This window comes from Syngnathoides biaculeatus, chromosome 15, assembly GCF_019802595.1.
Source record: "Syngnathoides biaculeatus isolate LvHL_M chromosome 15, ASM1980259v1, whole genome shotgun sequence".
Classification (NCBI taxonomy): domain Eukaryota; kingdom Metazoa; phylum Chordata; class Actinopteri; order Syngnathiformes; family Syngnathidae; genus Syngnathoides; species Syngnathoides biaculeatus.
The window spans coordinates 25,339,832-25,367,728 of NC_084654.1; the positions used below are offsets into that span (position 1 = coordinate 25,339,832).

The following is a 27,897-nucleotide window of genomic DNA, read 5'->3' on the forward strand; positions in this document are numbered from 1 at the left end:
TGCGGGGTGTGGGGGGGGGGGATTTTTTTTTTAAGGGGAGCCCGGAGAAATGATGGCACAGTTCGGCCGCAACAAAACAGGAGGAAAATCACAAACTGAAAATAGTCACAGCTTGCTCTTTTTTTTTTTTTTGACGAGTTTCAGTAGGGAAATCAATGTTTTCAAAACGTTCCCTTTCCGTGTCGCTTATCCTCGCAAGGGTCGCGGGCGCGCCGGAGACTTTCCCGGCTATCCTCGGGCGAGAGGCGGGGTCCGACCCTCAACTGGTCCCCGGGTACTCGCAGGCCACATGGGAAGCAAGCGACCATACAATTTCTTCTATTTTAGAGTTTGAGAGAAGCACGCCAATCATACAACAATCTCAAACCATGAAAAATGACAATTAGCTTTTTTACTCAAGTACATTTATAACGGTGTACTTTTGTATTTATACTTAAAGGTCCACTGTCATGAAACGCATGATTTTTTTAGTATGTTATTAATGGGGGGGGGGGGGGAAGGCAGCCGGAATGGACCCGTCGTTTTTTCCACCACTCAACATGATTTTGACGCGCATGGCTTTTTGTCACTCCCGCCATGAAAATCCTCTCGAGGGATTTGATTTCGCAGACGCCCCACTCAGCCAGTCTCGCATGTTTCTGCTAGTTTTACCTGCTGGAAGGTAACTCGTCGTTCCTTCGTGTTAGCCAAAATGCCGGCTCGTTGTATTGCTGGATATTGTTCGAACACTCGGGAGGATAGATTCATTCTTCATACTTTTCAAAAAGACTCGCTTCATGGTGAAAAATGGATTGCACGGGTTTGAGAGTGAGAGGGAATGAAAGTTCGTGGGTTCCAAATGACAAGTAGGTGTCGCGGTATGACGTCACGAACAGACAATGCGGGCAATATGGCGACCGCTTGGATGTCGAATGAGACTTGAATGAATGAATGAGACAAATTTGCTTGTGGATGACATGCTTTCCGCTCAGATTTATTTTTTCATACGGACATTAAAGTGAACAATGTTATATGTATTTTTCATTACAATATCTATTATAGAATGTTTACAGGCATGGCAATGGCCCTTTAAGGAACAGAGTTGCTTCAGTACTTTTACATTTAGCAGGATTGTTTTGGGGACGAGTACTTAAATACTGAACTTTTGACAACTTGAACTTTGATGAAGACGTGGACCCGCTGGGTGGCTCTATTTTCATGTTGGAGAGCGAAGTATTTTAAAAGCTTTGGGAAGCGTGGAATAAGTATACTATGCGTGTACCCGGCTGTCGAGAGTGGTCAACTGCCATCTGCAAACTCTGACCGGCTCTTGAGCCTTCTTTTGCAAACCTGACCTCTCGGCTTTCAAATGATTTGAAATTCATTAATTCACTGGATTTTTCTTGGATCTTCAAGAGCACAATATTTGAACACCTATGCAAACTTCATGACTTGCTGTTGCCTGTTCGAAGTATTTTGTACAGCAATAACTCATTACTTAGCCACCCATCCATTTTCTACCGCTGATCCGAAGATAGGTCGCCTATATGAGAAGTAAAAAAATTGGATCAAAGTTTCCCTGTATCCATGACCTGAGCCGCTTATCCTCACAAGGGTTGCGGGAACGCTGGAGCTTATCCCAGCTGTCATCGGGGCAGGAGGCGAGGTCAGCCCTGAACTGGTTGCTAGCCAAACGCAGGGCACCGAGAAGCTTTTCTCCGGGCACTCCGGTTTGACTCCCACACCCCCAAAAACATGCAACATTAATTGGACGCTCTAAATTGCCCCAAGGTGTGATTTTGTGAGGGCGACTGTTGTCGGTCTCCATGTGCCCTGCGATTAGCTGTCAGCCAGTTCAGGGCTTACCTCGCCTCCTGCCCGTTGACGGCTGGGGATCAGCACTCCCGCGACCCTTGTAAGGATAAGCAGCTAAGAAAATGGACAGATGGTTATATATACACGTGAAAGTAATTGAAATGCTGTCGTTACACGACTATGGTCACTCCTAACAAACGGGTAACGTACTACATTTCCAAAAGTCATCTACCCATGTGAGAAAAGAAGTTGCCACCTTGATCCTAACCTTAACGCATCTTTAACCCATGAAGCTGTTTTTATTTCATGCATGTTATGATACGTTTGTGATGGTGATCTCGTGCCATTTTTTTTTTTTTTTTTGTAGCCTGCCCTTCCTGCGACGCAGGAGCCAATCGTGCTGCGGTGGGGCCTGTCCTGCCTCGAAATGAAGTGAGAATTCTCATCGCGCACTCGTGACCCACTTCCAAGATGGCCGCCCCCGTACTTTCTTTTAACACGTGCGATAGAATGTTTGGATTATTGACGTGTTCACTGTTATTTATTCACATTTAAAGTGCGGCGTGACCTTATTCGAGATTCTAAATTGTAAGCTTTTGCAGGTAATTGTTATTTAAAATGAATGCTAATAGTGGCTAAGGCAGTAGCTGTTGCTATGTACACAAACAAAGTTGAATGTTTCCACAGTGTTGGGTAGAAAAGGAGCGCGTAAGATCGTACAGTGATTACAACGACCAATTACAGACCAGCGGCGCTTGTTCCGGAACCAGTAATATTGGATCAGGGCGAGTCCAGACTAGAAACTGGGTGGGAATCCCCCCCCCCCCCCCCCAAAAAAAAAAAAATGTACAGTCAGTGGGATTTAGTAGCATCTCGACGTTCTTACGGGGCCGACATGTTAGGGAGGTCAGGGCTCCCGTTAAAGGCAATACATGGGGACAGAGACCGAGTTGGAGCCTGCACATCCCTCAACCGATTTTCAGCAGAGTTCCTTTGCCAATGCATATATTATCATTGTGCAAAAAAAAAAAAAAAAAAAAACCATAACCGAAGAGGGACTCCCAATTCCCTTGCTGTGTTTGCACGACGTCCTGCGCAACCATAGGCAGCGGAGTGTAACGCAATCCTTGTGTTTTACTTTTCTCGCCGACGACTTTGGCATCCCTGGCATAGCTACGAGCTCAAAATGGGCGCGACGTAGCTTCAATCCGTAACCTTGAGCGAGAACTCGCGAGACGTTCCGAACATCCGGTGTGAGCCGCAGACCTCAAGAGGCGTTCCCGGCACGACAACTTCCGTTTCCAGCAAATTCTCGGCTCGCCGAGACGACGCTCGCGCAGGGGCCGCCCGGCAGAGACTTCTAGAAGCAACGTGTGCGCGTCTGTACCGGTGACCGGCGGCGGCTGCGACGGACCACCGCTCTTTCTCTCCCTCTCCATTTTATTTAATTTAACAATGGCCAAGTGGGGCGAAGGAGACCCTCGCTGGATCGTGGAAGAGCGAGCGGACGCCACGAATGTCAACAACTGGCACTGGTGAGGCGCGAAGAAAGCGGGACGCTCGCGAGCTAGCCGGCTAATGCTAAGAGCCCAGAGCCCGTTCGGGGAGCACCAAAATGGGAACAAAAATTCATAACGCCCGACGGAACAACAAATGGCTTCGGTTTTAATTGTGGATGACACAGTTGCGCACGTTCAAAATATGTGTGTCATATTTTCAAGTATCATTGATTTTCAGTAGACCAGCATTGTCAGAATGATCTCTCAAAGACGAATCTCTAATTTGCCCGGACTGAGAAAGTTCCTCCTTTTTAAAACCGGTGTAAATGCAAGCGTTCATTTCTGGCCAACGTCTAAATGCAAAGATAAGATGGGTCGAGATTGTTGAGTCAGAGATACAAACTTGCATTACTTTCCTTAATCTTAAACTACTGAATTTAGAGTCTAGACAATGTGAACTGATAAACTTGAAATCATTCTAGAAAGAGGAGGACCCAGTTTTACAAAACTGGTCAAGAGCCAAACAGAGTTCAGATTGGAATGAATTTCTTTCTCAAACTTGCGTGGGGAAAAAAAAAACCCAAAACATTAACCATGAAGCAAAAGTGCACAGTCAAGAGGCAATTGGACTTTCGCTAAATTCATTAGCGATGGGTAATATGATCACAAACATTTGCGGATTGACCAATATACTTGATAATTGGCAGAAGCATAGAAATATAAAATTATGGTGTACTTAATTTAAAATCAGATTTTACGCTGCTATGTATATATTATATATATATTTTTTGCTGGGGATGCAAACAATAAATTCGGGAACTGTTGTTTGTTATAATATGTACTTGTTCTTTCGATGCAATATGGAATAGTGAGTAAAAATGGGACACGTTCCATGTCAGCTGAAAATTGCAAACCGTGAAACACGGAAAACAGCATTTCCATCATCGCTATTCAAACTGCTTGCGTCTCGTTTCGTGAACACTGCCGGCCGGCAGACGGCGACGGATACCCGCGTAGCTATTAAGAGTACACATGATACGGTCACGGCTGGCTATTCGCATCGTTAGAAAGCAAAGTCCATCGTGATTAGCAAGAATTCACAAATGTAGAGTTAAATTTGTAATGTATGGAAATATGTGCCACAACTAGGATCGCAAGACGCATTCAATTTCATCTAGCACACGTTACTTCTAAAAAGACAGCTAATATTAACGTTTAAAAAATAGTTGCCCCTCGCTGTACTGCACACATACTGCATGTACAGTAATCCCTCGTTTTTTTGCGGCGAATGGAGGCCAGGACCCCCCGTGAAAGGTGAAAAACTGCCAAGTAGGATTTGCCCCCCAGGAACTTTCATTTATGTGGGTACCAGAATGTTTCAAATATGTAAACACAAAGATTACAACAGTACACGTATTTGCCGACATCTTTAATTCTAAAACCTTATCCGGTATCATTTATTGTCCAGTAATTACCATTGCTCAACGTTGCCTCCTGAGAGAGGCCAAGAGTTTCTCACTTTCACTCGTCGAGGCTTTAAGTTGAATCACACCCCCCCCCCCCCCCCCCCGACGATAATCAGCACGCTCCTTGTGTGGCTTCAAGCTGGCCGTCTTCACTTCGTCCTCGAAGAGGAACGCACGCAAAGGAAGGTGTTCTCTTCCCAAAAAGGCCCGTTTCATCCAAGGTGAAAACTCTGCTCCCTCGCTGAAGAGGTCGGTCGGGAACGTCTTCCTCCACCAAACGACGAGCAGCGTCATTGTCGGCGGAGGACGCCTCACCGCGCAGAGGCCGGATCTGTTTTGCGCGAGTACGGGCTGGTCGATGTCGCGCATCTTGTATCAATGCGTCTTTCCGCAATGTGGCTGTATTTTTTTTTTTTTTCCCCCACGTTTATTTTTCTGAATTAAAAAAAACTTGCGAATGTGGGAGGGAACACTGTATAGATGTTTAAAATTGCCACGTGTGTCGTTTGGGTATCGGCCGATAATGAATATTGCTAGAAGACCATGACGATGAATCGTGTCTGTGAGCGCTCCGGCAAATGTTTGCGCATTTTGGCCATTTTTTGGTCCCTCGTTATTTCACCAAATGCTTTATTTGACTTCATGTTGCAAGCGTAAAATACGCCCAAGGGCGAATATACTGTCAGTAGAAGTGAAATATGAAATGTTGTAATTCGATGAGCGATAAAAGCCGCAGTAGCAAAGATAGTAAGGTGGTAATAATACACCTGAATTTTATCGGCATCATGAGAACTTGTGAACAGACGCAAACATTGATTGAGCTGCCTTCATGATTCAACGTCGCTCAGTTTGTCGGATCTCCACGGCAACCGTGTGCCACGATGACTCGATGGAACAACTTCTTGAATGTTCCAGCACAATCTTCAAGACTTGTTGGAAGCTTCAGGTTCCAGATGTATTAAAAGTCAGAATTGCTCCATTCTGTGTACCCTAACAACTAGTCAGCATCAACGTGGGGAGCTGCAAGTTGTTGTTAGTTTACTTCCGGAAAAGCGGAAAAGTTGAGGTGGGCTCCAAGCGTGATGCTTCTACGTCCCGAGCGACTGCGAATGCAACCTAAATCCTCACGGCCTGACGGTTTTGTCCTCAGGACGGAACGAGACGCCACGAGCTGGTCGTCGGACAAGTTAAAAAGTCTCCTGCTCGGCCTGCGGGTGGAGAACGACCACGGAAGCTGCGAGGTGACGGAGGTCGGCAAGGTGGAGGGCGAGGCGTCCATCAACAATCGGAAAGGGAAACTCATCTTCTTCTACGAGTGGAACCTGAAAGCAACCTGGACAGGTGGGTCAGAGGCCCGACATCTTGATCCAGAAAATCTTCACCGTCGCGCGTTTGTTTTAACAGGAATCTCCAAAACGGGAATAAAATACCAGGGATCCGTGGAAATTCCCAATCTGTCTGACGAGAACGACATGGACGATCTGGATGTAAGACCTCTGCCGGGGTCCGCGCGCGGTTTACGGCGTTCCGAGTGGCGACGTCCTCTCTTCTTCTTGCAGATTAGCGTCTCGCTGAACAAAGACGAACCGGAGACGCCGCTGGTCCACCTGATGAAGTCCAAAGGAGCCGAGAAGATCCGCGAGGCTCTGGGGAGCTACGTGGCTTTCTTGAAATCAGGTCAGACGAAACCTTTGCAAATTTCTTTGGGCTTGGGTAGAAGCATTTCGTCGAAGGACCTGACGTCGCCCTCACCTGCTCCTTAGGAAGTGCACGCACATAGTGCTGCAGCTCATGATTATTTCAATAATTGCGTCATTTGTGGATATATAACCCCCCTCCCCCCCATGAAATCACATAATCAGATTAAAATGGGCAAACGTACTGTAATTTTATGGCCCACATAGCGCACCTGATTATAAGCCTCACCCAGTAAATTTGTAAAGGAAATACCATTTGGTACATACAAAAGCTGCAGGTGCCCACATTGAAACACGAGATATGGACAAAGACAGACGGTACACAGAAAGCGTTTTCAAAGTTTTAATACTTTAGCTTAGCTTAACATGGCTAACAACACAGTAGCACGAACAGGGCTGGGGGTAAAAAAAAAAAAAAAAAAAAACTGCCACAGTAGCAACACGATAGCACAGCACTAACTGAGACGGTTTAAAAAAAAAAAAAAAAACGCCTAAATCATTGACACGCGGCAGTAACACAAAAGCAAGTGCTAGTGTGGCGCTAACACGGCCTTTAAAAAAAAAAAACCTTACTGGTAGGAATCACTGAGACACGGCAGTGGCACAGCAGCAACACGATAGCACAGTGCTAACAGGGCCGGTTAAATAAACATGACGGTGAAAGTCACTTCCTGGTAAAAGTCACTTCCTCGGCGCATTTGTTCAACTTTTCACTCTTTCTGCTCGAGTGCCCCCTCGTGGCCATTAGAAAAAATGCACAAATTAGCCCCAGCACTGCATAAGCCGCAGGGATGAAAGCGTGTGGAAAAAAGTCGCGACTTATAAAATGGAAATTACAGTAATTGCAATTCAGCAAGTTTTGACATTTCAAGGTCGGACAAAGTCTCAACACGATTGATCATCAACATACTTGTCCATTCATTTGATCATTTTATTGTCTTCCTATTTATTTATTGCAGCCACTTTGGCAGTGTTGTGTTTTTGTCATTTCATTTTCATTGGCTCTCTGATCTTGACCTTTGAAATTTGCACATTCAATTCATACTTTTGATACACGATACTTTCATTTAGCTTTTCTGTTATTTGTCGTCCTGCGGGGCCTTGAGTAGGACAATTGTAAGAATCATCTGTATGTGTGAATTAAGAAAAAAAGTATCTTGTACCTTATTGACAGCCCAAAATACTCCATAACTCCAACGTAATATTTGCATTCCAACAAGTTCGAGCTTGGCGTGGTCCGGCGGTCACGGCGCCGCAAGCCTCTTTTGGTGGTTTGGTGACCGTCGAGCCGGCCGACCGGCGCTAACGTTTGAAATTGGCAACTTTTGTGCCTCTGAGATGGCTGAAATATTTATTCATGTCTTCATGGAAATGTATTTGATTTCTCTCGTTATCGGTTCAGAGTTCACTCAAGGGATGATCCTGCCGACGGCCAACGGCGTGCTGCCGCTGGAGTCCTCGCAGTCCAAAGCCAAGACTGACAAAACTCGGGTTGGCGGCATTACTTTCTCCGTCGTTGGCGTCTTTTTGTGCGAAGTATGTACAAGAAGAGGCGGTAACTCCGTTTTTTTTTTTTTTTTTTTTTTTTTTTTGCAGATTTCATCAGGAACAAGCAGCGCAGCGGCGGCAGCTGTCAACACGGGCGTGAAGATTCCCACATGCAAGTTCAGCATGACGGAAACGTTCCTAACCAGCCCAGCGGACCTCTACAGGGTCTTCGTCAACCAGGAGGTGAGCGGCACACTGAAGTTGGATCACGTTTCAACAATTTTACTGATCCATTTTAAACTTTTTCCATTTTCTTGATCACGCGTTCTAAAATGTGACAGGATGCCTTCAGTTCGGAGTTTAATTCGGTCCCCGGCCTCGCCAAATATGTGTACAATTGTTTATTATTGCAGAGGTTACGTTCCAGAAAACCATTGCAGTAGGTGCAAAGTGGCGACCAATCACTTTTGTATTTGTTGTATCAATGTAAACGTTTCTCCACTCCCAGGAAGGGCATCCGGCGTAAAAATTGTGCCAAACATGTATGTGCGTTCATCTGAGATGACACGCTGTGGCGACCCCGAAAGGGACAAGCCGAAAGAAACTTACTTACTTTTTTCACGCGCACTCGATGCCGGTGAGTGATACTTTTCAGAGGTGTAGCCATTCTATTTGTCCACACGAGGGCACCATCCACACAGTGAGTGCGTGTCCATAAAAGGCGGCGATGCAACATGCATTTCCTGCTCCGAGCGTTCGGCACTGCGCCTGCCTCACACTGACGCCTTTGGTTATGGCATCCACCAAAGTGTTAAGCTGCTGTTTTTGCGGTGGTGGCTCCCGCTGCAGATGACGCAGGCGTTCACGCACGGGCCCGCCTCGGTGGCCGGAGAGAAGGGGGGGAAGTTCCGTCTGCTGGGTGGAAACGTTCTCGGCGAATTCGTGGAGCTGGTGAGACGTGACGTCGTCAGAAAGAAGACAAAAGCCTTTCTTATGACGATGCTAACCTTCTCCACGGTTTGCCGTAGGTGCAGGATGAGAAAATCGTGATGAAGTGGAGGTACAACAACTGGCCCTGTGGTACGTAAGCGCAGTCCCAAAATAAATCAGTTAGCCTGGAACTGAACGAGTTTCAGGAAATATTACTTATTGGTACTCGGAGTTCCCGACAACAGCAGGGGACAGGAGGACCTCAGGACTAAATTTAGACTCCTGTGGCCACATACAAAAGTTCCATAAAACCCCCGTTAGCTGGGGATCGCTAACGGGGGTTTTATGGAACTTTTGTAGGATTCGTCTATTCTCTGCTGAATTGTTTCTTGGTTTTCCTGTCTTAAGTTTGGTCGGGATGGAGCCCACGTCCATATTGTTGTGTTGTGTTTCTCGATCGGCGGGCGGGCGTCGGCCTCAGAGCACTACGCCACGGTGACGCTGACGTTGGTGGACCGCAGCAGCGAGACGGAACTGCGCGTGGACTGTCGCGGCGTTCCCGACGACGACGAGGACCGCACCAAGGACGGCTGGCGCAGGTTTTACTTCGAGGCCATCAAACAGACTTTTGGCTTCGGCGCGAGACTCTTCTGAGACCTTTCCGTCCGTTCGTTTGCTTTTCGACTCATCATCGTCACCGCCATCGACGGCATCTTGACGCAAAGTCAGCGAGGACCGTTTGTTTGTGTCGTTCTCTTCCTTTAGTCGTGTCCCTCTTGAGTATTTGTTGTTCAGAGGAACCTCACAAGAAGCACTCGGGCCAAATTGGCCTCCACTCGTACAAGAATCGAGTTTGCAGTTCTGGGAATGTTTTTTTTTTTTTTTTTTTTGCTCTCTTTTCTTTTTTTGTACCAGTGCAGTGCCAGTGCATGTTCATCCTCAAAGGCTCGAGCGCGGCCATTTCTGTAACGTGAAGGCGTCACGCGGGAAGCCGGCGTAGCAAACAGAAACGTTGCCATCGCACCGGACAGCACCACTGCGGGGTTGATGTATTTATACCTTTTCATGCCGACGACGTGACGCCAATAAACCAATCACTGCGTACGCTTTTTGTGCCTTTCACCTCGACGTTGAAGTGTTGTTGTAGCGGGTTTGGCGTGCAAGCGCAAAGTTTTGTTTGTTTAATAGTTGCTTTGAAAGTTAAACTCTCTTAAAATGTGCATGTGCGGCCATGAAAAGGAGCCTGAAAAGATCATTTGGGTCGACGTCCGACCCACTGGATGAACTTGAAAGTAGCTGTGCTCGGCAAAAGTTTCGAAGATGCGTCGACTTACACGCAGATCATTTCAAGACAATTCCAGCGGATGCTTGAATTTGGTGCATTTTTGTTTTCGGAGCACGAGCGCCCCGATCATCAAAAGAAAAATAATTTGGGCCCTCAAATGAACTCGATGAATGAAACAGAAGTGAGAAGTTGCCGTTTTAATCGTCCCTTAACCAACACGACAAAAAGAAAACACCCGCCAATGTGCAACTTTATGAAAAGCAACACAAACCACCAAAAGAAGGAACTTGTATTTTTATCTTCTTAAACTAAAGACATGATGTCGAAAGTCGTTGGCTTTTATTTCTCGCCATGTGAACGCGCACAGAAAAAGGTTTGCCGGTTCAAAATGTGAATTTAGAAGTCCTTTAAAAATGAAACCTCCCAAAAAATGCAAAGCTCCAATGTGCAAATGGATTGAAAAGAAGACTCGCAACAACGCTGTCACCAAAATCGATGAAAGAAAATGATTTATGATGACCTAATGAAGACCTTTTGGGGAACAACTGCTAATATTTCAAAAATACTTATGTCGGTCAAAGGAATTGATTTCCGAAAGGTGCTTTTGTGGGTTCAGGAGAATTTTGTGTCCGTCGTCACTTTTCGCACATTTCGGGGAACTCGAACCGTCGTCATTTGTCGGCGGGACGGCTGTCCGGTGGCGGTACAAGTCGGCGTCTGGCGTTAACGACGACGGGAGGAGAGTCGCGCACCGCCCCCGTTGGTAGGAGTCACATCCAGAAAGATGACGGCGGGAGTCAGGACCGGGATGGACCGCCCTTTGAAAAAAATGCTCAAATAATTGGTGCCCGTTATAATTGCTTATGTGTGTGTGTGTGTGGGGGGGGGGGGGGGGACAAAATCTTGAATAGGAAGCACTACGAAACATTTTTTTTGCGGTTGGTTCCCCCCAAAGAAGGGGAAACAAAAAGAAAAACTGAAAAAAATGTGGAGGTGAATCTGGCTGCGGGCGTCCACTTTTGAAACCTCTTTAAGATGGAAGCCTTTTATCGTAGGCAGCCGAAGGTAAAAGTAAGTTTCTTTCGGCTTGTCCCTTTCGGGGTCGCCACAGCGTGTCATCTCAGATGAACGCACATATGTTTGGCACAATTTTTACGCCGGATGCCCTTCCAGCCGAAGGTACAATGAATATTTCGTCAAATCAGGATCTTGACATCCCACAACCGTGATGTGGGTGATTTTATCTCGGCAACGTGTAAAAGTGGTTTTTCAGTGGGTACTTCTATTCACGATTTGTGTATATATGGTCGACAATATTTTACTGGTATCATATTTAAAAAGTTGCAGGGTTACGGTCTTAACATTGGCATCGAAAGACTTTCGGCTTGGTATTCCAGATTCTTTTTAATCAATTCATTCCTTTTTGTCAGGGGGCACGTAGAATTCACGTGGGGTCCCGGATATGGCCCCCGGGCCTTGAGTTTGACACCTGTCCCCATGGACCAGGTCACATCCGGAGGAAAACTAGTACTCGAGGGAGTCTACCTGCTGCGCTACAACTCATTCGATAGAATCTTTTGCTGTTTTTACTGACTTTGTGCATGGGTGGACTACTTGTGAAATGCATCTGTTGCGACCTGGTCGACGTGGAAACGGGACCCCCCTCTTTCTGTGGTCCTGGATTTTGGATTCGTTTTCTTTGGCCCTCTGGTGGTTTCGATCGCACTAAATATGCGTTTGGTCTTTGCAAACTGTGGGCCCGCGCAGCCCTCGAGACGCTCAACAAGTCAGCGGGAGTTGACTTCGCATTGCCGCCTGCGGGGGGCAGCAGAGCGAGCGTTTCGAGCGGCCGCGGTGAGGCCGACGACGAGCCGGAACTGTTGTCGATGCTGACTGCGAGTAGTTGGCAGCTCCCAGCCCGCTCGCCCGCTCGCCCGCTCGCCGGAGTGGACTTGAAGCGCATTGACTCTTCGGGACCGGGGCGTACGCAAGTTGTTTGCGCCAAGTCGAAGGCCGCGCAAGTTCGAAGTCAACGCCCGGCTGACGGGACGCTTTGCACCCGCAGTTGCCGAAAAGACACTTTTCGAGGCTCGCGAAGCTACACAGCTAGCCTGCTCGTTAGCTAACAGTTAGCGTCGACTTTGGCTAGGTGGCTAACAGTTAGCCGCCCGGGCTAGCGAGGGAGGTCCAGCCTCCCCCCCCCCCAAAAAAAAAGTTGTTTACCTCGACTGGTGGATGTGCCGGCCCCGCGAGCTTTTGTCCACTTTTCTCTGGGACGAAAAGGCAAAGGGCAAAAGTTCACCCTGGATCAAAGCGCGGCGGCTGCGGGGAAACGAGCAGCATGTCGAGCGAGCTTGAAAGCGGCCAGCTGGGCTCCAGTTTGACAGCGGCGGCGAGCCCCGGCGCTGGAACCGCGAGGCAGGACCAGAACCCCAGCAACAAGCCCGCGGAGGAAGGAGAAGCTCCCGGCGCGGACGGCGAAGCGAGCCAAGCGGCCAAGAAAGCGGCGGCGGAGGCTCAGCCGCCCAAAGTCAACGCGTGGACGCGGAGGACGACGGGCAGGGTGGCGCTCCACGGCGGCACCTCGGCGGCCTCGCAGGACAGAGGTGAGCCGATTATCAGCCGGTGCCGTCGCCTGGGCTCCTACTTTGAGACTTTTACGAGTAATAATCCCTCTCCGCCGCGGAGGGGGATGATTATTCTCACGTGCTTGCTTCCATTGACATTTGAGGACTCACGCCACCCCCACCACGTGTTGATTGCCGACAAGCGCTAACTTCTTGAGCAGTTAGTTAGCATGTAGCCTCTCCCCTCCCTGCAGTCGGGCCCGCAGGGAACCGGGGCAGGCTCCGAGGCGGTGTCGAAGCACAACCGAGCCGTGACTGGTCGGTACTCTCAAAAAGTCGCACGACTGGCAAAGCAGTTCCGACAGCGCATCTGAAATGAACTGGTGCACTTTGGTGTTTCGTTGGGCTGAAACACGGGAAACTTTGGAGTCTAAGCGTAAAGTGTTATGATTCTATTTCAAGCTTTACATTCATTGCTGTAAGCATGCAACTCGAGCACTCGTGACATTATCTTGATACTACGAGTCAAACCTGAAGTATTTTTCGGAGTAACTAGAGCTGTCAAAATTCGTCAACGAATCACTCTTATAATTAGTCTCGATCAAATCATCCTTTTTCTGCCCTCACGACAGTGAAATGCTGCGAATTTTGTAGTTTCTTTTTGTGCAATTACAGTAGTAGACAAATAGCTGTTTGAATCTCTGACGCAAGTCATGGTTACTCACAGCTGTAGTATGAATAACCGGTCATCGGCACGTAGCTGAACCTGAAACGCTGTGCCAAGTAAGTGTAACCCTCCCATGGTACTCAGAAGTACCCAACAAGAAGCTCGCTTTCCAAAACCCTTCATGAGTACAACACCCCCTCCGTGTGACTCTGCTCAACTGGTGTCTATTTGCTTTTGCTTCATCTTTACATGAGCTCACAATAAGGCTCAATTTGTATTCAATGGAATACTGAAAATATTTGTGACAGATTTAAAAGGAACATTTGCACCGTTTCAAGGTATTCCTTGAACTGCTTTGCCACTTAAAAAAAAAAAAAAAATGATTGTAAACTTTGCCGAACTTTTGTCAGTCTTTCTCCCTCCCTGTTCGGCTGTCAGGTCCAACAGAACTGACGATATTTATCCATTTTCCACCAGAACGGGGTTCAGCATGTGGCACATTGGAAACTATAATTTTCACCTTTTCCACAAGGACCCCCCCCCCTTTTAAAAAAAAAAAAGAAAAAAACACCTCCCCAAAAATATCGCCACCATCATTAAACCACAGTAAAAGTCGCGCGTCCGCTACTTTGTCGCGCTATTGCAATGGCGAGCAGACGGGGCCGACGATTGAATATTGTCGGCCGCCGGCCGAAAGTGCTTCTCGCGGAATGACGCGACGACCAATCAGTTGCTCGTCCTCTCCTCCCGAATCACTACCGGGGGACTTTCCAAAAACTTGAGATCTGCTGTCTGAAAACTAAAATAAAATAAAAAAAAAAAAAAAAATCCCTTCTAGTCCTTAGCGAGCAGGGAGTGAGTGAAAGATTGAGCGAGCGACGTGACTGCAACTCATTTCCTATTCCCAAATGAGTAAAATATGATTTCTGAACGGCTTTTTAGTCAACTGTGTAAAAAGGAAGTCAGAAATGAGTGAATATTGTCATCACGAAGAAAGGGTGAACGTTTTAAGTGCAGTGCAGTGCTTTGATTCACATGACAGAGAATTTTGATGCACTAATGGCGCCATTGTTTCCAAAAATTACTCACTTATTTACTCCTTTGTTGTTGTTTTTTTTTTTTTTTAAACAAAGCGGCCTCTGTGATGTCACAACAATGTCGTGAAGGTCATCTTTGTGGTTCGGAGGTTACTTTCGGCTTGTCCCTTTCGGGGTCGCCACAGCGTGTCATCTCAGATGATGTTTGGCACAATTTTTACGCCGGATGCCCTTCCTGACGCAACCCTTCTCAGGGAGTGGATGCCCCAGTGGGATACGAACCCACAACCCCTGGTTTACCAAAGCAGTGCTCTAACCACTGAGCTACGGTTCAATGTTGGTAATTCTTTTCAACGTGTTCATCCAACGTATTGGTTTGGTGCCTTAATTAGCCATTGATTAAAATGGATTCCTTCAACCAAGTGATTAAATAGAAACTACGGATTGGTTGAATCCACATTGAATTGGGCAGGGAACTTTTTTTGATGCAACTGTTAATTGATAATTCTGCCCGCTGTCATTAACGACCGGAGAACAAAGAGTGAATTTTAAAAGACTTGCAAGGATCCATGTAATTGCAAAAAGAGGCCAAAGCGAAATCATTGCCTTGAAGCTTCGCAGGGATCATTTTTACGCATGGTCTTGCGTCGTCAACGCGGCCGCACGCGAAATAACGTTGGTGCGAGCCGCGGGGAAACAGGCCGCAAGAGACGGAGAATGTCACAACTTTGGGATCATTTCACACTTAATGAGGAAGATAAAAGTGCAACGTGTACCACGAGCGCACGCCCGTCCGGCGTCACCGACATCGGGTCGAATATCCGCAGACGGCGTTTTGCGTTCAACAAACGCGTACGAAGCACCTTTCACATGAGAGCTGCCCGCCGAGGGCCACAACTCGCTCGCTAACCAGTCCAGCAGCCGGTCGCGCCGTTTACACTCGGACATCACGGGTACAACGGTAGAATGTGCAGATGGCGACCGTGAGCGGACAAAGTAAAACCGACGCTTTACGTGCATGTTGTTGTTGTGAAATGCAAAATCAGTTTTGATGCGATTGGGCCAATTGTAACGTTTCGATAGCTGCAGCCCTGCGACCGCATTGTCAAGCTACCTGTACGACACAAAAACACATCTGGTGGTGTCGTGTCGTGGTGTCTTTTTTCCCCCTGTGTAAAAACCTTAAAGCATAAGCATAAAGTAAAAGCAATTGCTTCTTTTTCCAATATGTGAGAGCAAAAAAGAGAAAATCCAAAACGCCCACACTTGGTTAATTTCCTCCCTCTGGTCAAGGTTCAAATGGGCAATTTTTGTGCCATTTTGACAGTCGTGCTTTTCCCCAAAAACCTGAGCCAAAGTTCCTCCGGAGCGTTTGAGTGAAAGTTGGTGCTGCCTACCGAGTTTTTCCAAGGGTCGGAGTCGCTATATTTGACCGCGGCGTCGTTTTACAGCAGACGCTTCTCGCTTTGGCCTCTTATCTGCCAGGCGATCGGGCCCCTCCTGGGGCCCCCGCGGCGGGGGAGGGCCACTCCCAGGCCTCCCTCATTGAGCCCATCACAAATTGTGCGATGCTTCAACATGGTCCAGTCAAATGGCAAGAGACTTTTTGAGTTTTTCCTCCCAAACTGAGCAAAACTGCTCAATTTATGTAACTTATTGATCGTCTCTCCGCAGATCAGCAAAACTGCCTGAAGGTCGTTCGTGCCAACAAACCCAGAACCAGAAAATCCAGCAAGGTAATAACGAGAACTTTCTTTTTTTTTTGTGTGTGTGTGTGTGTGTGTGTTTGTTTTAGTTTCCGCAGGTCTCCGCATCAAGAACAGAAATTTATTTTTCATGCAGTTAAAATGAAGAATGAAGCCATTTTGCATCTTGTTCCTCTCAAAATGAAAAATAACTTCTTTTAAAATGTATACACATTTGAAGCCAGAAGTTAACATACAATGTGCAAAAGCACAGCTTTTGTATTTGTAATCTTTTTTTTGAAGCTTCATTCTTTGAAAGTCCAAAGTGGACACGAATCGTGTCGTCCCTGCGACTGCTGACCTGCTTGCGCTTCTTTATTTTTCTTCAGTCCGGCGACTTTGGCGACATCACAAACTGGCCGACGCCCGGCGAGCTGGCCAAGGAGGTAACGTGCGTGCGTGCGTGTGCGTGCGTGCGTGTCCGTAGACTTTTTGTTATACTGGGTTAAAAGTGCACAAAATGAACTCCCGATTGACATTCTTGCATTTGAAAAAAATTGGGCAACTACGCTGATAGCCAAGTTCAATCAACGTTTCATGAAGTCTTGTGCCTCTTCTTTTTTCCTTCCCAAATATTTTAAGAAAGGCTCTCTGACATTGTTGGGTCCAATCGGTGCTGAAACGCTGCATTGAATAACTTGAGTCATTTTCATTGGAAATGAAGTGAAAGCTTTGCAGTCCCCAAAAGAAAAATAACTCAAATTTGACATCATTCCGCATTTAAGCAGAAAAAAAAGGACCCCAGCAAACAAAGTGCGTACGTTTCGCCCGCAAAGCGTGTGGAAGTTGAGCAAAAATGCAGAAACGAATCCGCATTTTATGTGAACGTGAAGAGACAATTTCATTCGGGGATTCGCATTAATATAAATATAATCAAGCTGCAGTGTACGATGCGGTCATGTGATCACGACGTCTCCTCGCGTGTGTCCGGCAGAAACAAAACGTCGTCAACAACAACAGCAGCAGCAGCAGCAGCAGCACCGACGGCGCCGGCAAGAAGCTCGCGCCGTCTCGCCGGGACAAAGAAAAGAAGTGGGAGCGACCCGACGGGAAGTCCGACGGCGAGAGCAAAGACAACCGCCGGACGCCCCGTCCTCGCGCCGAGCCGGCGCCCGACAATGACGACGACGACGACGCCGCCGAGGCGGGACGCAATACCAAGGGCGGCAGCCCCAGGAAGAGAGGAGGTGAGAACGCCGGCGGGGAAAGCTGCTACTTTGTCCTCTTGTTTTGGTGTCACTGAAGTAAGCCAGGTACGGTTTTCATGATTGAACAAAATTAGCCAACTTTTGGAGCATTTGTAAAACATGATAGCGAGCGAATGAATTCGAGTCGTAAGCTGCTCTCAAATTCTAAAAAAAATGAATTTCAATATTTTAATCGTACTTGCTGCGATTACGACAACGTGTCGAGGGTTTTTTAAAATTCCCGCATTGATTTTGTCAGCCGTGTGTGTCGCTAGGTAACAAACGCAAGTGGGTGTCGCTGCCGCTGGATGAGGCAACCCGGGGCGACGGCGGCGGGGCCCCCGCGACCCCCGACGCGGAGCCCGGCGGCGACTCGCCCGAGCTGACGTCGCCCGGCCACGCGCTCCGTAGCGACGAGGACGACATCGGGACGCGCCCCGGCGCCAGGAGTAAGAGGCTTTGGCGCCATTTGGCTGGCAATCCGTCCATCGTGGCGCCGCCGTGCCAGCAGCTCGGGAATGAAACGTGCGCTCCGCTCGGCAGGTTGGAGAAGGGAGCCCCCCCGCGACCCGGGAGACGAGGGGGCCGGCGTGAGGGGCGACGGCGGTGGCGGGCGCGGGGGCGTCCGAGGCCGGGGCAGAGGACGCGGGCGCGGCAGAGGTCGCGGCAGAGGTGCGGCGGGACCCGTCGGTTATATTGGTTAACGTCGCAAAATGGAAAATGGAAAGAAACACAAGCCAAACTGAAACTCACATAGTTGTTTTGATTTTTGGGGTTTATTCCCATTTTTTTTCTTTGGCAGCCTCCCACCCCCTGTTGAATTATTACCCCCCCCCCTCCCCCTTTTTTTTTTTTGCCTTTCAATAAGAGGACGCGTTTCAACGTCTGCCGCGGTCGTCACGGCTCCTTTCAGGTCGCTTCGAGTACTCGCAGGGTTACCACGACGGGACGGACGGCTCGGACGCCGCCGGCCCCGGGTCGGGCGGCGGCGGGATGGTTTACTACTACGACGACGGAAACAAAGTACAGATGTACACGGTGGACGAGAAGCTTCTGAAGGAGTACATCAAACGACAAATGTGAGTCTCTTGACTTGTTTTCCTTGGTCTGCTCGCGCACTTCATTGGCAAAGTTTACATCACAACTAAGGACATTTAAAATTGGGCCATAAGGAGGATGTGTCCCATTGAGACGGGGGGGGGGGGGGGGGGCCTCACTCGTCGATCGCTGAGGCAGTTTTGCCCAATCGTGGCCTCGGGCTGGCCTCCTGTTTAGCGCATCAAGTTGGACTATTTGTGGCTAACGTCGTTGAACATGCGCACGACGCATTGTCGTTGCAGCGAGTATTACTTCAGCTTGCACAACCTGGAGCGAGACTTTTTTCTGAGGAGGAAAATGGACGCCCAGGGCTTCCTGCCCATCTCGCTCATCGCCAGCTTCCACCGCGTGCAAGCGCTCACCGCCGACGTGGGCCTCATCACGGAGGTAGGAACGCTCGCGGATGGCCGTCGGCGTCGCGCACACGCGGTTGACGCGCGCTCGTGTTTCCAGGCGCTGAAGAACAGCAAGGAGGTGGAGCTGATGGACGACAAGGTCCGCTGCAGAGCGGACCCCGAGCGCTGGCCCATCCCCGCGCCGCCCGTCGTGGGATCGCCCAGGACGGACTTGTCGCGGCTGGTCCACTGTCCCGAGTTTGTTCCCCGACAGACCGTCGCCGTCGCAAACACCGGTCCGTGCTGAGCACCAACTGCCATTTCGGCCTTTTTCCCCTTTTGGTTATTTTAGTTTTTTCTGGGTTCCTTTTTTTATGTGCATTTGTTTTTTATTTTGCTGTTTTCATATTTCCAAGATTTTGTAATTTTCCTTTTTTCTTTCTTCATTTTCTGATTGTTTTACTTTTCCCTTTCTCTTTATTTCAATTTTTTCTTCTTGGCATTTTCCATTATTTTTTCCAATTGTCTTCCTTTTTTCTTTTTTATTCTTCCCTTTCCTAATATTTTAACAACAATAATACAACTTAAAAGGCGATAGTAGTGTAAGGAATTGAAAGAAATAATTGCCAGTGTTAATACAAATCTTTGGTCTGATGCAAATTTTAAGGTCTTTTCCTTTTATCATCATGGACCCTGAACCCACAATTCCATTTTAGAAAGTCTTCAACTACAACAAAGAAAGTTTGTGAATTCAAAACTCCAACATTTGCATTTGCAGCTTCATCGCCCGTGAAGGAGACCCCGACTGAACCCGCGAAGCCTCTAGACCCCCTCGAGGGGTCCCGACCTTCCGGCCAGGAGCCAGCCCCCCCTACGGAATCTCCGAAAGACGCCCCCGAGGCCTGGATCCAGGTGGAGAAACGTCACCGACATGCCTCGGGCAAAGCAAAGGTACGACTCAACTGCAGACGGAGGAGAGCTTTTAGCCACGGCGGCTGTATGATATGGTTTGATGACACTGTAACGTAAACATGGATGCGCGCAACCTTGCGGAGTGAGCCATGGAGCTGCACATCGTGCACATTTTCTACTGGCCTCTGAGTCACCGCTGGAACGGGAACATGGACGGTCGCACATAACAATATGGAGAGAGAGAGAGCGCGTCGAAAAAATAGCGGCGCGGTGCCGCCTTTACTGGAGCGTAAACATGGAGGCGCGAGACGTTGGCGAGCGGCCGCCCGCTGGAACGTACCAAATGAATTCTGGAGCGACAGACTGGTGGACTGTCAACACGGATGCGCAACATCCTGGGGCGAACACGTATCCGAGTCGGCTGTGCTGAAACAGAAATGTGGACAAACATCACTAAGTGTCGTCTTTAATATTGTGCAGGGAAGTTGCCGCTGTTTGGTTTGCAACATACTTCACGTGAGCTCAGGAATCAGATGGAGCTCGAGTTATTGTTAAGAGAAGTGTTTGTATTTTTTTTGACATCATGCGACCTGATTGGGATGGCTAACGATGTGACCGATGCGTTGAAAGGACCGCCGCAGCGAGGCCCCGTCGCCCCAACCCCGCCGTTGTGCCGACGCCCCCCCTGAGCCCGACCAGGAGGAGCTGGACTTCATGTTCGACGAGGAGATGGAGCAGATGGCGGCGCGCAAGAACCGCTTCACCGACTGGTCGGACGAGGACGACTCCGACTACGAGCTGGACGACCGCGACGTCGACAAGATCCTGATCGTCACGCAGACGCCGCCCTACTTGCGCAAGCATCCCGCCGGCGATCGCACCGGCAACCACGAGTCGCGCGCCAAGCTGACCGCCGACCTGGTCAAGGCCATCAACGACGGCCTCTACTACTACGAGCAGGACCTGTGGAAGGGAGCGGAGCAGACGGACGGCGCCAAGGTAACGTCTCAACTCCTCCAAAAGTCACAAGTGACTTTAATTGAAGTTAAGAACAATAAAACATTTTCCTCTTCCGAGAACGCGTAGGGCGTATTTTGAAAAGCCGTTTCAAATGACTTTTGAGAACCCGGCAGAAGCACTTTGCTCTCGGTGTTCCCTGCCGGGCGCAGGCTGAGCGGCACAAAGCGCCGTTTCCTGTTGTTTCCGGTCTAATTGGCTTCATGTGGGAACTGAGTATGCCTCTCTACTGTAAAAGTATGAATATGAATACGACCCGTGTCATTTTTTTTTACTAGCTATGCGCGACCCACATTTGGGTCCCAAACCACCAGTTGAGAATTAGTGCATATACGGTAGGACTGCAACGAACTAGAATTATCTGTTGGTTATTTTTTTCAATGATTGTGATCAAAAATATTTCGTGAAAAGTCGGGCGTTATTTCAAATTGAAAGCGGCGGGGGATTTAGCTTCAATGAAGTGCTGCAGTCAGACTTTGTTAGCGGTGCGGGACACGTGGGAACCGTCACGCCTGGACACGCGACCCCCCCGCCAAGGTCACGCGCTCGACTGCCGTGTAATGTTCAAAGTCCATCACGCATCTGCTGTGTGTCACACACACACCACTCGTCGTGTGGCTTCTTATCAGCCTTCTTTGGGCCAAACACTGATTGATTGGACGATTCATTACAAAAAAAAAAAAAAAGAAACGCATAGAATGAAGAATCTAACTTTTTTTTTTTTTTTTTTTTTTTTTTTTTGGGTGCCGAGAACAGGTGTCAAACTGGTGGCCCGGGGGCCAGATCCGGCCCGTCACATCATTTTATGTGGCCCACGATATTGTGCATCGACATTATTCTTGCTAAAATACAAAAATTCCAGATTGTCTTCACTTTGAAAAATATTGAAATATTGCAAGCCTTTTTTTGTTCCTAACCCCCCCCCCTATAAAAATAAAATGGATTAATATTGTAGTTGATCAACGTTTTTACTTGCTTTTGATTTCCAAACTATCCATGAATTTATGTGTATGTAAAATGGTGACATAATCAAACATTCATACGGGTTTGCAGCCATAACTGCCCTCGCAGCGGAACCGTAGCGACGATGCGGCCCGTGCCAAAAAAAAAAAAAACTCTTTGACTCCCGAGCTTAGGAAAATGAAGCTCTGTATTACAGGCAGGTCTTTATTTAACTTTACAACAGAGGAAAAACTGGCAAAAATCTGAACAGTTCTGTTTTCCCTAAAGTTTGGGGGAGTGTCATTACTTTGGTTCTTATGTTATAATGTGTTCAGTTTGTGAAAAATAATTGATTATTTGAGAAGGGCTCATATCTGGCGACCTGTTAAAACAACGAAAATGCATCCGAGGTTTTTTTTTTTTTTTTTTTTTTCTCTCTCTCTCTCCAGCAGGAAGTGGACAATTTCAAGAAGCTAAGCGTCATCAGCCAGGATGAGTTTGACACGCTCACACCCAAAGCGCCTGTGGACCCCAACCAGGAAGTGCCTTCCTTGCCGGCTGCTGGTGACCTTCATTGCAAAGCACTCTGGGTAAATTGTTGTTGCCTTGAACTGACGTAACCTTGGGACATTTTCAGTGCCCGGTGAGGCCGAAATGGCTCGCTCGTTGCCCAAAACGGTGCCGGAGTCGCCCGGCGCCCAGCAACCCAGAACGCCGAGGACACCGCGCACCCCCGGGCGCCAGGACCCCACCAAGGCGCCGCGCTTTTACCCGGTGATGAAGGAGAGCGGTGCCGTGGATGGACAGGTGAGGTCGACGGTTCGGGACCGGGCCTTGAGGCGAAAAGCGACAGTTATTAAGTATGCCGTTAATAAAGCGTTAAAGTGCCCTTCCAAAATGAAAATTAGATTTGCGGGTTAACTTGTAATGTTAGCTTCAGCGTTGACTACTGACGTCAATGCCGATCTTAGCGCATGTGAGCGTCCACTGCTAACGTTTGAGCTTGGCGGGACCAGCGTTATATTCCAAAGTTAACCTCATATAGACTCCACCTTAACGACGCTTATTGTAGTTTATTGATTGTATTCCGGCCGTTTGCTTCCAACGATAGATTCTGATTCAGAAACGTTAACCGTACCCCGAAGAGCTGAGGACAATGACAAATAGCTTCAATGTCAGTTTTCAATGTTCACCTTTGAAGTCGCATCGATCATTTGAGAACGTAACGTTAGACCAAGGTGAGAGCAACGTAACTTGCTGCTTCAGCTCCGGTGTTATCTTCCGTTGTACTGTAACGCGATGATTTTCTGGCCTTCCAGATGCCCAGGAAGAAGAAGACCCGGCACAGTTCCAACCCGCCGCTGGAGGCCCACGTCGGCTGGGTGATGGACTCGCGCGGCCACCGACCGCGTTCCGCTTCCATCAGGTAGTTTTTTTCTTTTTGGCAGCAGCTTTTATGACCACTTGGGGAAAAAATATTTGCCAAAAGCGACGAGCAACCGCTAAGAAATATCCAACATGAGCAGAATCGTTTTTGGGGGAAAAAAAAAAAAAAAAACGTGAGAAAACGCAGTGGAAGGCACTCACGCTGTGTCTTGCCCGAGACACGGTGTCCATGCCGTAGCAGTGGTGCGAACATTCATCGACGAAGCAACATTTATCATTGATTATTAAACTATTTTGACAAGGGATTGTTTAGAAACAGTTGAACTTGAAGTTGTCCCAGTCAGCAGAATTTCAGCCTCCCGACGATGTAGCCCTCCAGGAAGTCGGACTTAGAGTTAAAGGCAAACGTTTACGTTCGCTGTCCAAAAACACGCATTTCCTTTTTTTTTTTTTTTTGTCTCAGTCTGAAGTCGAATCAGACTAAATCTCTCATTTTTCACGTCAGTCTGGATCAGCAAAATTATCTAATATTGTTAAATGCAACAATAATGAGAGGGAACATTTTCGTGGAGAATTTTACATTTTCTTCAAGCTCAAACTTTGACATACACAAAAAACACGGTCTTTCAAGAACATGGGGAAACCGCGAGGATAATGGAAGCGCCTAACAGGTAAACTGACAACGTGAGTAAATTGACGACACAGCCGTGGGTGTATTTAAGGCCACACCTCAAGCACTCTGCTTGCTTGTTTGAAATCATGGGAAAATCAACAGAAATTGGCCGCGAAACACGAGAGAAAATAGTCGAGCTCCACAAGTCTGGGTCATCCTTGGGTGCAATTTCCAGATGCTTGAAGATGCCATGTTCCTCTGTTCAAATAATTGTACTGTACGCAAGTATCAACATCGTGGAATATGTCCAGCCATCACAGCGCTCAGGAAGGAGACGGCCTAAATGTGTTTTGGTCCGAAATGTGCCAATCAACTCCAGAACAGATGGCCAAAAGATGCCAAGACAAAGATCTCAACTTCTGGAGACTCGTCTTGTGGTCTGATGAAAGTATAAAGTGGGGCTGTTTTGACATACATCTGGAGGAAAGAGGGGGAAGCTTCTAGATCTGAGAACACCGTCCCAACTGTGAAGCGTGGAGGTGGCAGCAGGAGCAAAATAGGCAGTGTCGTGAAAAAAGAACATTACATGGAAATATTAAGGCAACATCTCCAGATATGAGCCAGGAACTGAAAACGTCTGACCCAAGTCACGCGCTTCAAAGGAAATGCGACTCCGTACGATACGAAGGAAGTGGAACAAAAAAAAATTGTGACATTCAACAAAATGAAATCATGCCGTTGAGCTTGACTGAAGTTTCTTCTGATTTGACAAAAAAATGAAGTGTTTTTGGACAGTGTACGTAAACGTCCGCCTTCAACTGTACATGATGATATTATTATTATTATTGTTGTTTGGTACCAGTGGAAATGAAGCAGGCGGGGGGTGAACGTCATTTGTCGTCTCGTCGACGTGAAGAGGGGAGAAATTGTCAATCGGATTTTGTGTAAAGATTCCCGATTGCACGGGTCGGCTTTCACGCACGCTCACCGCGGTGTCGCGCTTCCCTCAGCAGCTCCAACGCGTCGCCCTCGGAAGGGGCGCCGCCGCTGACGGGGAGCTACGGCTGCACGCCCCAGTCGCTGCCCAACTTCTGGCACCCGTCGCATCAGCTGCTGCGGGACAACGGCTTCACGCAGCAGGGCTACCACAAGTACCGCCGGCGATGCCTGAACGGTACCCGCACAGCAGAGCCCCAAACGCTCGGTGGCTCCTCGCGTCCCCTCTTGACGTCCCGCGGCGTCCGTTTTGTGCTTGCGGTCAGAGCGGAAGCGGCTGGGCGTGGGCCAGTCGCAGGAGATGAACACGCTGTTCCGCTTCTGGTCCTTCTTCCTGAGGGACAACTTCAACAGGAAGATGTACGAGGAGTTCAAGCAGTTCGCGCTGGAGGACGCCAAAGACAACTACAGGTGAGGACCGGGGATGCGGACCGGACTCGCTCGAGCGGGAAGACGCGGATGGAAATTTGCGCTGCCTTCCAGGTACGGCCTGGAGTGCCTCTTCCGCTACTACAGCTACGGCCTGGAGAAGCGCTTCCGCTTGGACCTGTTCAAGGACTTCCAGGAGGAGACCCTGAGGGACTTTGAGAGAGGTAACGGATCCCCGTTCACCTGCTGACGCCGTCGGGGGGGGGGAGTAGGGTTTTTTTATTTCGGGCAGGGAAAAATAATCTCGTCATCCGTCAAAAAAATGTCCCTTTTGATCACTTAAACCAATAATCCAGCAATTGATTTATTGATTTATTTATTTATTTTTTAAATAATTTCATCCCGGCCACGACGAGCAAAAGTGACAAAATACCGATGAAGTCCGTCAGCTTCTGCCACATCTTGCGCTATCTTTCGATATTTCGTCATCGGGCACGCGAAAATGACGACGTTTACCGCCGGCACACCCACGGGCGGGTCGACCGGGCCATCGAGAAAGGAGAAAGCCATTGAACGTGTCGTCGTCCAGCCGCCAGTGTGTCAATCCTGTGAATTAAGTCCTAAAACGTGCAAAAGAAAAGCATTTACAATAATCCCTCTCTACTTTGCGGATCACCTAGCGCGGATTCAGTCCATCGTGGATTTCTGACACAGCCCCTAGACCCCCCAGAAAGCTGGACCACTACGTAGTAATGCGCCATCCCTTTCCCTCTACTTTGCGGTTGTCCGCTTTTCACGGGTGGTCCTGGTACCAAGTAACCATGAAAAACGAGGGAGGTATTTTTAATTCAGAACCGAGAGGTCAGATATATATCGGCAAAAGTCCGACGGATTTTGAAAAGGGATGAATGGCCGGCTCTCTCCTGCAGGTCAGTTGTACGGACTGGAAAAGTTCTGGGCTTTCCTCAAGTACTCCAGGATGAAGAATCAGCCCATCGACCCCAAACTGCAAGAGCACCTCTCCCAGTTCAAGAACCTGGAGGACTTCAGGGTGGTGGTGAGTGGCGGTCACAATGGGGACCAGTTGGGTCCTTGATTCCGAGATCAGAGCCCCGATAGTGACCCGGCGAGCTGTCCTGATTCGCCAGATGGGGCCTGGCATTATTTGTCAGGAACGCCAAAAATGGTCAGTGCGACATAACTACAATAGCAACGCGAAAACTCGGCACGGTTAATATTTGGGTGACGTGTCACCGACGAGTCCCCGTCACCGCACCGCAATAACTGCGTATTGCGACCCCCGCCGCTTCGCCCTCGCGAGCTTTCCGTTGTTAGAACCAACGAATTTGACAGAACGCCGGCTTGTTTCTGTGGAATGCGTTACGTGTACGTGACCCGTTTTCTGCTTGCGAGCCGCATTGTATTAAAAGTACTTGAACGTACCCTGTAGCGCTTCTTGAACGGAGATCCCGCTGCAGAGCTTTCCCAATGCTTTGGCCCAATTGATTGTCGTCGGCGCCGCGTTTAGACTGCGCATCGGGTCAAGTTAAAGCCCGGCGATCGTAAAAGACGGGATACGGCGCCGTCGGAATAAAAATCTGTCTGCGCGTGATACGACGAGAGTTTGGTGGCGCTAGTCTGTGTTGCAATTGGCCAAGACCAAAGACCAAATCCAGGCAGACACCGGGGAAACCTCACTAGAAACCACTCTAAGTCTTGAAAGCGGTCGGACCAGAAAAGTCCTTGAAAAGCCACACACGCAAAACCGTTTGGGTATTTGGCGGCCGTTCAGTCGCTGGAAAGGTTCGCATTGGGGGGGGTTGCGTATTTGATGGCCAGACGGGTCCCAGAACCGAGAAGGCCACTTTGGTTCTTTCCCGCCTCCTTTTTTCGTCGGAGGGGCTAAGCCTGGTGGTCTGACCCGTCTGCCCGCAGCCCCCCACGGGAGAGGAAGGAGGCCAGAGGAGACCTCGCCAGTCGGCGGTGGCGGCGGGCGCAGGCCACGAGGCCCGGCAGCGGCGGCAGCGGCGGCACCCCCCCTCCAACTCTACCTCAAAAGCTGCGCCGCAGGCGTCCTCCAAAGGGCCGCCGACCCACCGCAAAGGCGGAGGAGCCCACAAGAAGGCGGACCAGTCCAAAGCGGCGAAGAAGGACACCGAATGAAGTCGGCGGGGGTGACTTCGCAAACGTTTCCGACATCCGATGCGTTTGGACCGCCCGGCCCCCCCCTCGCTTGATCTGTAAACCGCCTTCATGTGCCTTAAGATGCTCCGCCCAGTTTCAAATCTTTTTCTTTGTTTTCAAGTTCCATCAGATTTTAAAACAGAAAAAAAATAATAATATTCATTTTAATTGTGACAATCAAGTCGACACTTTTATTCAAACATTTTATGCCACCTGCAAGCTTTAAAAAGTCTCTTTTGACATAATTTATTCTTATTTGTTTTTATTGACTTGATTGATGGTGCTGTCATGACTTTTTGCTACATGATTAATTAATTTCTGCTGGAATGATGGGTTGGAGTTTGCCACTTAAATAAAACCTTAACCCTTTTTTTTTTTTTTTTTTGCTCAAAGTTTACGCTGGAGGCTTTTGGGTGCTTTTAGAGCACTTTAATCAAATTTTATTTGACTTACTACTTCAATGGACTTTTAGTTGAATGAAAACTGTAAATACTATAAAAAAAAAAAATCTTTGGCTGTAGAGTTATTTGGGGGGATTTTTAGGAAGTGCTTGATTGTATTTTTTTTTTTTTTTTGCGCGTGTGTTTTGAGGAGATAAAGTCGTGCATGTTAGTACCTTAAAATGTACTGTTTAAAAAAAAAAAAATAAAATAAATGACCGTGAAATAAAAATGCATTGTATA

The 27,897-nt window shown here is 48.3% G+C and overlaps 2 protein-coding genes and 1 long non-coding RNA gene across 5 annotated transcripts; 2 read left to right on the forward strand and 1 right to left on the reverse strand.

Annotated features, from left to right (window-relative positions):
• The first annotated feature begins 3,053 nt into the window (after positions 1–3,053).
• Positions 3,054–9,978, forward strand: LOC133513197 (activator of 90 kDa heat shock protein ATPase homolog 1-like). The gene is made up of 9 exons (XM_061843727.1): positions 3,054–3,329; positions 5,910–6,100; positions 6,164–6,246; positions 6,319–6,436; positions 7,859–7,947; positions 8,053–8,187; positions 8,794–8,895; positions 8,973–9,024; positions 9,356–9,978. The coding sequence occupies exons 1-9, from the start codon at positions 3,250–3,252 to the stop codon at positions 9,526–9,528; spliced, it is 1,023 nt and encodes a 340-aa protein (XP_061699711.1). The 5' UTR covers positions 3,054–3,249; the 3' UTR covers positions 9,529–9,978.
• A 673-nt stretch (positions 9,979–10,651) lies between these two features.
• On the reverse strand, positions 10,652–12,523 carry LOC133513200 (uncharacterized). Its single transcript, XR_009798420.1, has 2 exons — positions 12,383–12,523; positions 10,652–10,977 (listed from the first exon to the last, which is right to left on the reverse strand). It is a non-coding gene; the product is annotated as an uncharacterized LOC133513200 (long non-coding RNA).
• Positions 11,933–27,871, forward strand: LOC133513194 (la-related protein 1B-like). Of its 3 annotated transcripts, none has more exons than XM_061843722.1 (19): positions 11,933–12,765; positions 16,105–16,166; positions 16,505–16,561; positions 17,110–17,362; positions 17,638–17,811; positions 17,906–18,034; positions 18,276–18,441; positions 18,703–18,847; positions 18,914–19,091; positions 19,574–19,746; positions 20,338–20,706; positions 22,116–22,230; positions 22,304–22,473; positions 22,986–23,092; positions 24,679–24,839; positions 24,928–25,072; positions 25,145–25,254; positions 25,960–26,087; positions 26,966–27,871. In XM_061843722.1, exons 1-19 carry the CDS (start codon positions 12,501–12,503, stop codon positions 27,191–27,193), a joined length of 3,135 nt encoding a protein of 1,044 aa, XP_061699706.1. In that variant the 5' UTR covers positions 11,933–12,500; the 3' UTR covers positions 27,194–27,871. The 3 variants fall into 3 exon arrangements, with proteins under 3 accessions (XP_061699706.1, XP_061699705.1, XP_061699704.1); XM_061843721.1 differs by having other exon boundaries at positions 11,934–12,765; positions 22,119–22,230; positions 24,676–24,839; XM_061843720.1 differs by having other exon boundaries at positions 11,935–12,765; positions 24,676–24,839.
• Positions 27,872–27,897: the final 26 nt, after the last annotated feature.

What these genes read in the sequence shown, in the direction of transcription:
- LOC133513197 (XM_061843727.1), top strand. Translation starts at nt 3,250, where the DNA reads ATGGCCAAGTGGGGCGAAGGAGACCCTCGCTGGATCGTGGAAGAGCGA. An exon ending in AATGTCAACAACTGGCACTG is followed by an intron (nt 3,330 to 5,909) that starts GTGAGGCGCGAA and finishes TTTTGTCCTCAG; the next exon opens with GACGGAACGAGACGCCACGA. An exon ending in TCGGCGAATTCGTGGAGCTG is followed by an intron (nt 8,896 to 8,972) that starts GTGAGACGTGAC and finishes GGTTTGCCGTAG; the next exon opens with GTGCAGGATGAGAAAATCGT.
- LOC133513194 (XM_061843720.1), top strand. Translation starts at nt 12,501, where the DNA reads ATGTCGAGCGAGCTTGAAAGCGGCCAGCTGGGCTCCAGTTTGACAGCG. An exon ending in GAACCAGAAAATCCAGCAAG is followed by an intron (nt 16,167 to 16,504) that starts GTAATAACGAGA and finishes ATTTTTCTTCAG; the next exon opens with TCCGGCGACTTTGGCGACAT. An exon ending in CCGCGTTCCGCTTCCATCAG is followed by an intron (nt 23,093 to 24,675) that starts GTAGTTTTTTTC and finishes CGCTTCCCTCAG; the next exon opens with CAGCTCCAACGCGTCGCCCT.